General features: G+C 39.8%; 1 protein-coding gene across 7 annotated transcripts; it reads left to right on the top strand.

The window, feature by feature from the left end:
- Positions 1-92: 92 nt before the first annotated feature.
- LOC116601525 (serine/arginine repetitive matrix protein 2) lies at positions 93-8,257 on the top strand. Of its 7 annotated transcripts, none has more exons than XM_032362418.2 (9): positions 93-425; positions 1,055-1,153; positions 1,496-1,548; positions 1,728-1,861; positions 2,168-2,301; positions 2,616-3,071; positions 3,170-3,260; positions 3,532-3,683; positions 4,284-8,257. In XM_032362418.2, exons 3-9 carry the CDS (start codon positions 1,506-1,508, stop codon positions 7,540-7,542), a joined length of 4,269 nt encoding a protein of 1,422 aa, XP_032218309.2. In that variant the 5' UTR covers positions 93-425; positions 1,055-1,153; positions 1,496-1,505; the 3' UTR covers positions 7,543-8,257. The 7 variants fall into 7 exon arrangements, with proteins under 7 accessions (XP_032218309.2, XP_032218308.2, XP_032218306.2 ...); XM_032362417.2 differs by having other exon boundaries at positions 1,496-1,581; XM_032362415.2 differs by lacking the exons at positions 1,055-1,153; positions 1,496-1,548 and having other exon boundaries at positions 4,284-7,516; positions 7,602-8,257.
- The last annotated feature ends 6,255 nt before the right edge of the window (positions 8,258-14,512 follow it).

The raw sequence follows: 14,512 nt of genomic DNA, 5'->3' as shown, positions 1-14,512 counted from the left end.
GTTCCACCTTCCAATCTTTGTTTGTTTTCACAATCTAAAACTTTAGAATTGCCGAGCCTGCGGTTTAAGTCAGCGCATGAAAGTTCCCATGGAATGCTGGGATTTCCCGCGCAAATCTGATTCGAGCAAACACAAAATGCCATCAAAATGCATTGACGATACTTATAATATCAGCTGTGTATTCACTGCATTCCCCTAGAAAACAGACCTCAAATGCACTCCAACGACATCCTTGGGTGAATAGACTTGTTATCTAATGTCAATTCAAGTTTTAGTTTAAAATAATTATATTTTTAAAAGAAAGATTTTTAAAATAATGTCTACTCGTCGCTACTCGGTGAATCTGAGCAACAATGGAAGCCGGCGAAGCCCTCGACGGCATCGAACGAAAACACCGTCTTTAAACGAGCTGTCCAAGAAATTTAGTGAGTACTTTGGCTTATTTTCTCTGTAAAATAAGTTGACTAGTCAATCGGCTGTTTTTAAAAAGGCAATGTGTACTTACTGTTAGTTTATGATGTAGCGTCTCGCTCACTCGTCAAGTTCGGCGTTCACTTGATTAAGCTTGTTTTAAACTTTGTCATTGTTTTTTTATGAACTTATTTTAGTTGAGCGACTCTTATTTACGCAATCAGCTTTGGATTTTGATTTCCCTGCATCAAAACTGAAGATAAAACCCCAAACTCTTCAAATCTAATTATCTTTAGGGGTGTCAATGGTGTTTTGGGTTTGAACCGCACTGTTAGAGTTTTAGTAGGTTAAATTTTTGGCCCCTGGCCTTTGGGATCTAATATGTATTTTCCCAATATCCTAAGCCTTGTGGATCAAATCACTGAGACAATCTATAAAAATTATATGGATATATATTTTTTTGGGCATCTGGACTTGGGGATCTGATGTGCATTAGGCTAATGCATTAGTCAACGAAAACCCCGACCCCCCCCACCCCGGGACGAGGTGGGGATTAGTAGGGGATTTGTTGTGAAATTATTCCCGAGGGGGTGGGGCATTGGAAGCGTTTTGCAATTTAACTTTCCCGTGGGGTTGGGCATAGGTGGGGATATGGCCTGAGACTGTGAGTGAAGGTCAGCGGCAACCCGAATGAAATCTCGTCCCTCATGTGCGTTCTTCATGGTTGAACAACAAGTCAAAGGTGAGTAGCTTTTGTTATTCAAATTATCAGAGTAAAATATAAGCCATCCTTGCTTGAGAAGCATTAAATAACTTCAAAACAGTCTTGATTTACAATCTGCGATAAATATTTTTCGTTTTTGTGACCGATTTTGGTGTCATTCTCGGTGGTTTCTCCACGATAAAAAACATGACAAAACTACTTGAAATGTTCAAAAATGCCCATTTGCAGGGTCTGTAAAGGTCAGTGTACTTGATTATTGCAACTTGTTAACACTGATAGAATAGAGGGGGTTTTGGTAGGATTAAAATAGTACAGTAGTAAATAAAAATACACTAAACCACATTGTATTCTTATTTTCAGGTTAACCAAGATGTGCCAGCTACTGAAACCCTGTCCCCAGGGTGGGGCATTTGGTAAAGATTCTCTATTGGACTGTGTCCCCAGGGGTGGTGGGGGGGTCGGGGTTTTCGTTGACTCATGCATCATATTCACAGCCACATTGATCATATCAATGAAAAAGTCTTAAAAAATATATTGAAATAAGATCTTCATTTTGAAATATGATAAATTATTGATTACACTTTAATTGCAGAAACAAGTCCTAAAGGAAAAAGGAGATTAGAGTTTCAGAGTAAAAAGCCACTTAAAGGAAAGAGTTTTTATCTGGATTTGAATGGATACAAGAATATATCTAGTCTGACTAGTAGACTTCAGGAGTTAGGAGGGGTAAGTGAACAAGTATGCTTCCCTCTTGTAACGTACTAGTGATTTGAAACCCCCAACCCCATGGTCCCGGGGAAGGGTAGGTGATTAGACTTTAACCCAATGGTTGTTCCTAAGTCCCAACTTGTGACAAGATTTGTAGGAAAATTAGAAGTCAATGGAAAGTACTTTGGTGGCATTTTGAATTCAATATTTGTCTCAATTTATAAATGAATAATGGAAATAATTTCCTGGGAGGTGTTACTAACTAAATACCCTTTCAATAAGGCACTAATAGCGGTTATAGGTTTTTTTTTGTCATTTTAACAGAAAGTAGAAGAGTTTCTCAGTAAAGACATCACATTCCTGATAACCAATCGCAAGGATGCAGATGGTAGGTTGTCTCCAAGAAGCAACTCTACTCCAAGTCCAGGGATTCCTAGTCCATTTCCTCCAAGTAAAAGGTAGAGGGAAATAATATTTAACTATATAACAAGGTTATGTCTAGAAGGTCAATGTTTAGCCATCTCGATTTTATTTGCCAAACGACAGACGTCCTTTTAAATCCAAGATTCCAGCTTTAAAAGAATAATACTTTTTAATGGCAAATACCATTGACTTGAAAATTTTAGGCTGGTAACCCTTGAAAATGTTGTTCTTTAAAACAGAGGGATTTTGAAAAGTCTAGTGATGAACAGTTAATAGCTCAAAACTTGTTGTCTACACACATTTGTGATGGTTATAGTGTTTATTAATTATTGGTTTTCTGTAAATTCAGCTCATCCACCAGGACCTGTCTCTCGCCATACAGTCCTGACTCTCCATACTGTATGGAGCCACCAAAGCCCACACCTAAGGAGTCCATGCGTGGAAAAACCCTTGCCAAGAAAGCTACTTTGAAGAAAGCAACAGGTTCTTGCAACATTCTGGCTAATGCTGTGACCTGGGGAGTAACCATTATAAATGTTGACAAGGTTCAGGAGAGACTTGCCGAGTTTGGTCCATATGAACCAAGGCAAGCAACCAAAACCATGGTAGGATACAACATGTCAAAGTTGAAAGTGCGTTTACGGAAACTTAAGCCCCCCTTTATCAAAGTGGTTGACAAAAGCTGTCAGTATAAGCCATTGTTTCAGGAATTTAAGTCATGGCCTACTCTGAACTTTGACTCCCCTGTTTGGTCATGTCCATTTGATTCACCAAAGACTATCAGGGACTTGGAAAAAGCAAAGCAGTAAGTATTTTGGTTTTATCATTTGTTTAATCCTCTTATTGTGTAGATGAAGTTCAACACTGTTGGCTTGAATTTTTAGTGATGGATTTTGATATTAGTAGGCCCAAAAAGAATGATCATCAAGAGGTCAAGAAGCCAAAGAAAGGTTACTGTGAGTGTTGCCGTCTACACTATGAGGACCTGGATGTGGTAATTGCTAGTGCCTATCTTCTCACACTAATGTCATCTTTTGCACTAATAATGCCATTAAATAAGCAAAACATACACTCATACAGTTTAAATGAGTTTCATTTTTACATTTGTAATTAGAAATGTATGGGAAAAAAAACAAGGAAACAGCCTGACTAATGCAATCTAGGAAAGGGGGAAATCTTAATGTGTTAAGGGCTTCTGGCCCTTTTTCAAAAATCCACCAGTGCAAGATGATATTTTGTAATCATTATGTCTTAATGTATTTTAGCACTTAAGGGGTGATCATCACCAGGCATTTGCCAGGGACGACTCAAATTACACAGATCTGGATAGTCTTATCAGGCAAGGACCCAGCCTTCAAGTGTTCCTGGACAAAATTAAGTTCAAGTACCAGGACCAGAAGAACACAACTGATGCTAGGTATGTACAGTAGGGATGAAGGCTATTCTTTTACCTTTATTATTATACCAAAGCAGTCATGATCCAAGCATTCATAATCTTGCACCTTTGCTATATATGAGTCACACCCAGTTTAATATTTTTAAAGTCTTTACCAGTCTATTCACATCTATTTGACCAGTGTTTGGTGATATTTTTTCATATTCACATGCCGAATTCAGTTCCTCCTGTTAGCAGGGTGTTCACAGAAGCTTTAATAAAGTCTTTTTGAATGAAAAACAGCATTTCAATGTCTTAACTGCTAATAACTTAAACCGTGTTATCTTGGACCTTCAATAGTTCCTGCTAACTAGGGTTGATTTCCGTTTCCCTTTAGATACTTCCACCTTAGCCTATTGCATTAGATTACTGTAGGTATACAAAATATACAGTTCATAGTTACTTAAATGGCAAGACATTGCCAGGCAAATTTGACCAATCCAAATCACATTCAATTAGTTTGCACATTCTCTACTTTTTCCCTTTAACTTTTAAAGGGGTTTGACAATTGTTATGTTAGCTTAAACTGTGCTCTATTAAATACAAGAAGTGTCTAATATTTACTTGTCTTCGTCGTTTTAGATGCAGAGACATGGACTACATGTATCAAACACCCGTGAAATCGCTGGCCAGGGAAGACAGCTCAAGCCAAGCAGATTGTGGCAAGGAGGAATGTGTGACCCCAAGCAAACACAACAATGACGTCTCAAAGGAAAGCGCGTGTAGGCAGATTGACAGCAAACCAAGGGAATCGAACCCTGGTGACTCTACTTGGGATTTAAAGAAAGGTTATGATGCAAATCATGTTAAGAAAACCTCCAAAGAGGAAAATAGGCAGGCTATTTTAGATGATAGCACGCCCACTGAAAGTGCAAGTCCAAGAAGTAAACCAGTCACTCGCTCAAGATCACTGTCCTCACCTGATGGTGTTCCCTTAAAACTCTGTAGAAAAGCCAAATTGAGAATGGCCACCGAGTCTCCCAAAAATACTGTAAGTATAAGCTCTCGACAGATTGCCGGAACTCGAGCAGCAAGCAAAGCAAATACGAACCGTGTACCTGGTCCAGAAGATGCGAGACTAGCCTTACCCAATCAGAGTAATGATAGTGATAAGGAAAACAAAGAGGGGTGTAAACATCGCGACAAGCAAGCACCATCGGTCAGCGATAGGAGAAAGAATGAGAAAGAAAGCTCTGAAGAGACGGAGAGCATCGAACTACCATCTGATGTGATAAAGCCTACAAAACCTACACACGATAGAGTAGATGATAACACAGATTCAACCACTGAGTCCCTTTCACCAAGTAAAAACACCGAAATAGGAACAGAAGATGAAAATGATACACATCGGCTAAGTCTGCGGGACAAAAAGAGTGTTTGTAAAAAAGCAGTGGCAACAAAAACGCTTCCCAATAGAGCTGATAATGACATCGTTTTAATCACGTCGCCAGGTAAAACCACCGAGAGAGAAGCAGAGAATCAAATTACATTAAATCGGCCGAGTCTACGTGACAGAAAGAGTAAAGTAAGGAGCGAAGTCCCTCAAGCCCCCATATTACACAGCGAACGGAAAAACCCGGCAAATGAATTAAGCAGTCCTAAGAGTGGGCCATCTAATACTTTCTTAAGTAATAGTTCGGGTGGTGATACAACCAGCACAAGCTCTGAATCCTCTGTCGCAGTACAGGTGGGGAACAGTCCTGAACTCCAAAACCAGAAAAGAAAAGAAAACACTAAACATCCAAACCATGAGCAATCAGTCCGAAATCCACCAAAGAAAACCCAACATCATAACCAGGAAAGTGACACTGACGCCAACGACTTAACACAGAAGAATGATGACATGGAAGCCCTTTTCGAGTCAGATGATGAGAACTCTTTCGAAGGCTTCCATGTACCACATTTCGACCAGTTACTGTCGTCAGAAAACGACCTTTCACGCACTGTGTGTCATATCGTGCAAGAACTGGAGGACACTATCGTTGAACCGGCATGTGGAAATGACATCGAATTCCCTCGTACAGACCCTGACCATATACCGCTGTCTAAAGCAGAGTATCTGGATGGGCTGAAGGATGATGTTTTCACCAGTGATGACGATAGTGATGTCTCAAGTATAATTGCTGATAGCACTAGCGGAGAGTATGACGAGCCAGAAATATCCTCGCCTTTTCATTTTACCCATTTTCATCTAAAGAGAAAATCTCAAGATCTAAGTGATGCGGAATCCCGGTCTCCCGTCAAACGAAGACGCACCATTAGCAGCGATGAGTCCGATAAACAGTCCGACTTCAACGAGCCGACAGCAGGGGGCGCGACACGCTCGTTATCTCTCAGCAATGAGAATGGCAAACCAACTAGGAATTACACGAGGAATTCTTATCGAGTTGCCGAAACAAAAGATGAGAGCGAACAACAACCTTTAAGGCGTGAGCCTAGCATGCCCTCCAGGCGTTGCAAGAAACCTGTAGAGGATCCGAACAGTGAAGAAGGTTGCATTACACGCCGCTCCTCGAAGCGCAAATCAGAATCGAATGAGAGTAAACAAGGACTATTCTTGAGACGAGGGCGGGCGACAACGGAGACTAGCATTCGCCTCAGAGGTAGCAAGCAGCCTGTAGAAGACACATCAAGCAGTGAAGATGGTCACATTGCCTTCTGTGCCTCGGAGCGTAAGCGGGATGAGAGAAAACAGAGATCATCTGCGAAGCAAGGGCGTAAAACAACGGAACCCAGTAGATGCTCTGAACGCAGTAAGCTGCCTTCGGGGGACACAACAGCAAGCAATGAAGACGGTCTCGTTACCCGTCGCTCAACAAAGCGGAAGTCGGAATCTACAGACGATGACATGCCTTCCAAGAGGAGCCGTGCACACGCTAAAGATAAACGTGCATCAGGAAGCAGGGTGGCTAGCTCAAGAAAACAGTCCGTGTCACGGGGTAAAGCGTCTACTAAGACTAAGGAACAGAAGACTCATTCGCAGCAGTCAGCACAAGATTTTTCAACTGCATCGAAACATAAAGATAAGCAGAACCGAAATAAAGATTTGCTTTTGAAAGTAGCGCCCGGAAAAAAGGAACAAGCAAGTACTTCCAAGAATCAGAAATCATCTATGTGTCTGCCTCAGTCCGCAGCTGTACCTAAAGGGCACGAAGAATCCTCATTTGATAGCTCATTCCTAGAAAATTTCACGCCTGAGCTTCTAGAAGCCTTAAGTTCCCATATGTCTATTGAAGAGCGTGTTAAGATGCGCACGAGACAAAAGCTCTTCGACACCTCTGAAGTCCTAGCAAAAGACTCACTTGGTCGCGTTGCACGTGGTTCTTTGAGATCCACAACAAAGATGGTAGATTCTTCAGGGAATAAAAGGCCTAATCCAGTGGAGGAATCTGGGAGGTCGTCTGCTAAGTCGAAGTCAAGGCGTAACTCCGGACCACAGCGCCCTAGAGCATCTTCACTTGCGTCGGGCTCGTCTTGTACCGATAACCTACAAACGATATCGGAGTTCTCGTCACCTCAGATGACAAGAAGATCGCGCAGTGTAACTGCCGCGACTAACAAGAATCAAAGAAAACCGTTAAATGATGAAGCGTTTGTGGCTTCGCCTGTAGCCGGCAAACTGGTATCCTCTCCAAGCTCTATATCTTCTGGGATCCGCGGGCCTCAGTGGATCTTCAACTCTGGTAAATTCACGTCCTCTACTCCCCAAAGCGGCAAGAAAGTGTCTCGGGGAGTGACTCGGCGTACGACGAGGCGTAAAATAACTACCAGTCCATGCCTGCGCCCTGGCGATGAATTTGAGTTTGCCGGTGAAGATGCTTTCGCGTTTGATGAACAATGATGCTCTCTCTTCCTGCCCCATCCTATGACATAGATAGGAATTTGAGTTTGCCGGTGAAGATGCTTTCGCGTTTGATGAACAATGATGCTCTCTCTTCCTGCCCCATCCTATGACATAGATGGGAATTTGAGTTTGTCACTGAGGAATTCTTCGCCCTTGATGAAGAAAGATTGAGAAAGTCTGCTTTGATAAACACTAATGTTCTCACTACCAGTCCCTTCCTGTAACATATAGAGAAATTTGCGTTTCCCAGTACGGAAGTCTATGCTTTAAAGGACATTGATGTTTTCACTATCAGTCCCTTCCTTTAACATAGAGAGGAATTTGAGTTTGTCGATAAGGAATTTTTCGCGTTTTATGAACATGGATGTTTTCACTATCAGTTCCACAGTTCTCGTTTTCATAGTTCCTACGCCAGGCCTTAAGCTAGTCACATCCTTCCTTAATATGTATATATTTTAATACATCAGAGCATCTAGAAAATCTCAATTAAATTGTATGAACTAAATTGGAGAATTATAGTCTCACAAGTAATGAAGGACAAGAAAATAAACGATTCCGATATTCCATATCCAGTTTTTATATATTTCAAAAGTGTGTCCGACCATGCTTTACGATCGAGCCTCTCGGGGCTCGAAAGCATGTTTATTTTTTATTTTTTAGAATTGTAAAATAACCAATTATTGTATCTTGTAAATAAAACACGGTAAATGTAGTGACGCTTGAGGGCTCGTGCGTAAGTTAAACGATACATTGCTTCAACGACGTAAATCTCTAAAGTCGGCTTTTGACTAGCGAAGGAATAGGAGACGATTAAGTGAGCAGATACGTAAGAGCTGCGCGCGTGGGAAAATTACAGGAACGTCAGCGAAAAACGTGGAGGTGGAAAAGGCAGAAAAGTAACCGTTCCTTCTCCCCTTGCGTTTCCTTACCACCAATTTCCGTAAACGCGCTAAGAAAATCATCAAAGAAAAATGCAAAATTTTAGCATGAACTTGATCAGTTTCATTTCTTATCTAACCCGGACGCACACCTTGGCACCAGTGCGTCCTGTATAAGCCCTACCTACTGATTTCCAACGTGTCTAAAACGACGGAGAAAATAAAAATTTGCACCGTTTACGTATAAAAGCCCTGTGCATCGAGTAGCCAAAATGCTAAAATGATAACAAAAAGTTGTAAAAATAATTTGACATTAAAGAATTCTGATTTTTTTTTCAAAGATAAACTAATTTTTTGGGCACTTAAGTTTTTTTTTATTAGGCCAAGTAAAAATACAAACATGTTTATCGTCCTGATAAGATCACAAAAGGAGCATGCAGCCCTTTTTATTTATTATTTATTTTTTCTTCTTGGGTTTTTAAATTTTTGTACTGTTCACAAAGGAAATTTCCGCAATGTTAAGTGTGAAAAACATCGTAAGAGGAGCTTTGAAACGGGAACGTCTGCCTTTATTTCAGTGCCCAGGCACCGCTAACGAACAAAATTTGAACTTCTTAGGAACATCAAAACAGCACAATCAAAAAAGCAGTAAAAATAACTAAATAAAAAATATATCGATGCGGCCCCGAAAAAGAATGCGGGCGGGGACGATAAACGTGTTCTTTTTTTACTTGGCCTTATTGTTGGGTGAAGTGATGTTTGTACGTCTATTTTTCAATTACCCGCTTTCTAAGTTCGCATCGTCTAAATGAAAGGGATAATTACCATTGATCGTTAGCAATATTTATGAACGATCCAAACATGAAATGAGCGAGCTTTTTCAATAGTCACTTTATTATCGTGACGTCAGTTTAACACCCGGCATACGTGGAATACATACCGCCGCCCGGCATTTCGTGAGCCAACTGCTACGGTACACGTGCTACTCTCCAGCTGACAAACGAAGGCCCAAAAGACTCAAGGTAAGACTAGAATAAGCTTGTCCAAACCCTAGTCTTCCAGGGGAACGCATCTCAATCTAGTGTTAACCTGGGTGCCAATCGCGCCGTGGCTTCTGATAATATTGGCTGACCAGTACGGTGCGACTACGGTAAAAGCATGTGAACCTTGATATTTTTGGAAGGTTTAAAGGGGATCGACGTCCCATGTAAGTAGATAAAAAAAACGTCAGTGCCAAGGCGAATGGCAACTGGGGAATAGCAGTTCCAAGAGAGAAAGGTGTTGATGGTTAGTAATAGTTCACAAACATAAAGGTTCTGTAGAAGAACTTCACTGATGCCAGAGCGAGACATTGATGGACTTTAATGGATTATCGTATGATTGATTTATATTATCCTACATTCGGAAGAAATAAAATTAGACCCAAGGTACACTTGGCTCGTAGAACTTCCATTTGCCAATCGAAACGTTTGCCGTCTGCAATGACAACGTTTGTATTTTGACACTACCATACAGGCATTACGGCGCCAATTTTGCATCTCATGTCGTTATTACAAGGAATTTATTAATGGAGTTCTGTAAGTCTGTTTTTGGCCGAAACGCCAAAATGTAACGAGAAAATTTCATATAATGTAACAAGAAGTGACGTCACCAGATGAAAGATCCGTTGTATTTTTGGGCTCTACTCAATAGCTTACTTGAAAGCGCGAGTAAGAACATTTTCTAACTTCACGTAATTGTTATCATTTAAAAAATTCAAATTGTCTCTTAGGATGGAGACTTGGGTTATCCTCCAATGTCCAAATAGATGCAGACAATCTTGAGAAGGTAATTACGTTTTTTTTATACCGGCGAGAACAGAGCAGAACCAGAGACCCGTTCAAAACATCAGAATGGCAAGCAAGAGCATAATATATTTTAATCTGAAGGTTATTAAAGATGGCTGATATTTCCCATGATGCAATGCGTCGGCGTAGCCATAATCATTTACGATTTACTTTCATCCATAGAAGAAATTATTGTGCAATATTGTATCCAAATGTTTATTACGTAGGACTTTCTATTAATCAGAACAAAGGAAGGAATTCTGGGAAGGGTGATTGGCCCCTTGAAAGGAAAAGAAAAAGGATGAGATAATGCAAAATTATACCTGGATTTCACAACATTCCTTTAAAAAACGGATTTACCACTACGTTACTACTACAAGCAAGCCGTGTATGCAATGCACGTGTAATGACGACTACACCTGCACGGAACACGAGACTAGAAACTTAATCACCTCAAAAGAGCACCCCTACCGCGAATTAAACTAAAAGTAATTACCAGACGTAAGGTAACAATATTGATAACACAGCCAACATTTTTTTATGTCTTTGAGTGTCGATATTGGTGCATTTTTATGAGCAGTAGGATGTCACTAGTGACTATCTCTTGATTACTTCTGGGGAGATGGAGTGGCTATTCTGTATTAGGGGTTCTCTTGAGACCACGCACACACACACACATCCATATTCTCCCCCTTTGCCCATTCTAAACACTATAACACTCCTGTCGCTATCATCAAAGCTCGTTTACTTATTTATTGCGTCTGTCGCCATGCGAGTACTGTCTAGTTTAGTTGTAATTCTGTTAATTTGATGTTTACTCTATGCGTGGGGCCTTGGTTAATGGTTGTTTTCACATATTTTGTCTAAGAAAGACCATTTGAAATAAAAATAAAATAAGAGGTTGCCAATTACCAGAAAAAATCAAGCTTTCTCGCATTTGATTTATTTTTTATTTTTTTTATTTTTTTTTTTTGCTGTGATTCAATACTTGTCTTTGTCAGGTTAAAATCCAAGCGCGTTCGTCCGCCACTCGGCATTTGTTCGCCGCGTATTTGGTATTCGGCCATGCGAGAGCGGCTGGCATCCAGAGTACAGCCTGCGATACAGGCAATGCTATATCGTTTTACCGCCAATTTCTCCATTCACAGGAACTATCGCCTCTATCAGCGCTCTGTATCAGCCGACAATTTCAAAGTCATATCTTAAGGAGATGAGATTATCAAAAGGTGATTAAAAGTGCAAGCAAAAAGTAGCATTTGTTTGGCAAGCACTGAGCGGCCGGGGGGGTGGGGGGACTCTACATAGAGGTAGACAGGGGTGATCGTCCTTCCTTGAGGATATAAAATTCTGCTGGGGTGTGTTCAACGGTTCTTCCTATTCTGCTATCATTTAAGGGGTTTCACACTGATGGATCATCTATCCAGTAACAAAAGTCGCCACAAATATGGATGTGCAATCAATGTGCTATCTTTTAGGGATAAGAATTGCTGTTGTCCACGCCTAAAGTGCTATCCCTAAGGGTTGAAATTGATATTGCTGACAAATACCCCCGTCTGTTTTTATGGGAGTCCCCCTCCTCCCCGAGACCGTGCGATATGTCGAGTAAAACTGATGGGATAAACTATCACGTGGTTAACCACCCGCTACGGATGTCCTCTCCTAGATGCGTAGACAATGTCCAGTGTGTCCTGATAATAAACGCAACAAAAAACACGATTTGCGTGATTGTCTACAATTATATATATATATACGCATTATAACTACTGTTTCATCTCTACAAGCCTGTTTCGTGGTTGCCCACTCATTAGGAGATTTATTAAGAATATATTACTACCATCACTTATATACTATCTATGTATAAAATTAACATGAAAATAGGGCGTGAAATTTGAATGGCTGTTATGATGAAATTGAATAGTTCAGCTGTTGTATAACAAGGCTTTGTTCCTGTGGCGGCACGAAGACAATAGCTCGTTACGCTTGTAGCGGAGCCAGCGCGGCCGTAGGCCGCGCGCGGAGCTCCATAGGTATAGAAATATGGTATAACTATGCGACTTGGTTTTGTGGTCATCGCGCGGGTACCCTGTGGTGTCACTCGCCAGCCAGCCAGCCAGCCAGCCAGCCAGCCAGTCAGTCAGCCGCGCAACTCCCAGGCCTCACTCGGCCCCGTAATGGCGGCTAAATACAAGCACAGAGCAAGGGAAAAGTTCTTGTCATGCGTTGATTATTTCTTTTTGCCTCAAATTTTGTGACTTAAGGATAAAGTCAATTAGAGGAGATCTACTAACATTCAATCACGCCAAGATTTATGTAAGGATATGTCTGGTTTTTGCTAGTAAATTTAAGTAAGTAATAGTTCACATTAAAAAGCGAACAAAACCACAAAAAAGCGACAAAATTCAAGGTGAGTTTCAGACGACTATTTCTTTTGTCTATTGAGGATATGACAGTTATTGGGCTTTTTGTTGTCCTTTTTGTTTGCTTTGAGAATGAGCATAACACATTTTGTTTTGACATTCTTTGTTCTATCTTTATTCTTGATTCTGTTGAAATATTTCATAAAGGCTAACCAATATCGTGTTGCATTTGTCATATACTGGTAAAGAAGACCGTTCTTGTCTTTAAATCATGTGCTCTTAGTCCTAAGAAGATAGATATCCTTAGAAGATACAGCAACTTTTTCAACTTACAAGAGAAAGTTTCCTTACCGAGGATAAAAACAAAACAAAATTCAACCCCTGTTGCCAATATGTATTGTTATTGTCTGCATCTTACATCTCATGTGTTTATTATTATTTTTTCAAATATTTGTGGAAATTAGTCAGATTATAAATGTCTTGATGAAAAGATTGTTTTGAAAGAAATGTTACTCTTTTATGAACCAGGGACTACCTGAGGGCCAAGATGAATGCTAAAGACTGGATGACATGAGAATTGAAAACCATGTCTTGAAAGACATGTCTGAAAGACAGTAGGGAGTTCTTATTCACTAGTCATTTGATACCCCCACACACATGGTCCCAGGAAAGGGTGGGGGATTAGACTTTAATAAAAGCCTGTTTCCAAGTTAAGAGTCAAAAACAGTCAATACCACCACCCCTCTTGATATATTCTGGTTAAAAAGTAATCTAAAACCCCACATTAACCCCTGACTTCCCCAGGACCATAAGGGAGGGGGCTCAAATGACTAGGGCATTACTATGTGATTCAGCAGTACACACTCAATAGGGTTTTTTTTAGAACAAGATACTTATATTATATAAAACTAAAAACAAACTTTTGCTTTTTAAATAATAAATCTGTATCTTTATTAACCTAAAGATAATGGGAAAGGGGATATTTTCGGAAAGTACTGAATATAATTATCACATTATTGTTATTATATTTTCTTTTCAAACATTTAAAGAAGAGTCATATTTCTTCCTTTCCTTCTCCATGTTGACTATTTTTATGCAATTGATGCTCTTTGCTATTTCCCCTCTACACCAAAAATAAATTAGTAAACAGATTTGATTTTTAAATTAGAAATTTTCATTTAGTACTTTCACTTATATCTTCTTTTTAGGATTTCCTTTCATTTTCCATTACATTTATTTTAAAGGTTTAGATTTATTTCATTGGAATGGTTGGATCCAGGGTTTCTAAAAACACCAAAATATAATGCATTACTGGATGTATATTTGTAGATATTAATTCCCATGGGGATGGAAAATCACCACTTAAAATGGTACATTAAAACTTGAGTATTGCATCTTATCTAAAATTGTGTCTGACAATATATTCTATCTTTGAAATCCTGTTTCATCCATTACTTGTTCTTTGCAAGGACAAAGCTTGTCAGAATGTAGCTTTACAAATGTACATTAATGAAACTTTTATTAAGGAAAGGGTTTTTTAGGGCAAGATACTTAAACTTTATAACACTAGCAACAACCTTGTTCTTTTTCAATAATAGAATTCTGTTCACATAGCTTGGATAGCATAGACATGGCCTGTTTAGAGGCCTGTGGTGATGAAAGGGTAAGGATAATGGGAAAGGGGAAATGTCAAGAAATGCTCAATCAAATTATGTTCATTACTGTTATATTTTTTTCAACAAACCTTTCAAGTTGAGTCAATTCCCTTTATATCTCCTCCACCGTCGACTATTTTTTAGTCAATTGATATTCTTTCCTTCCTCTCTACCCCAAACATAGATCAATGAAAGGGTTTGGTTTGAAATTAGAAGTTAGCATTTTAGCACTGTCAGTGATGCCTTAGATG

The sequence above is a fragment of the Nematostella vectensis genome, chromosome 2 (assembly GCF_932526225.1).
Source record: "Nematostella vectensis chromosome 2, jaNemVect1.1, whole genome shotgun sequence".
Lineage (NCBI taxonomy): Eukaryota > Metazoa > Cnidaria > Anthozoa > Actiniaria > Edwardsiidae > Nematostella > Nematostella vectensis.
Note: the sequence above shows the minus strand (reverse complement) of the source record. Positions and strands in the feature narration are given on the sequence as shown.

Bases quoted from the DNA above. Each gene is read 5' to 3' on its own strand.
- LOC116601525 (XM_032362415.2), top strand. From the start codon at position 317: ATGTCTACTCGTCGCTACTCGGTGAATCTGAGCAACAATGGAAGCCGG. The intron at 3,261-3,531 runs GTAATTGCTAGT...AATGTATTTTAG, and splicing joins ACTATGAGGACCTGGATGTG to CACTTAAGGGGTGATCATCA. The intron at 3,684-4,283 runs GTATGTACAGTA...TCGTCGTTTTAG, and splicing joins AAGAACACAACTGATGCTAG to ATGCAGAGACATGGACTACA.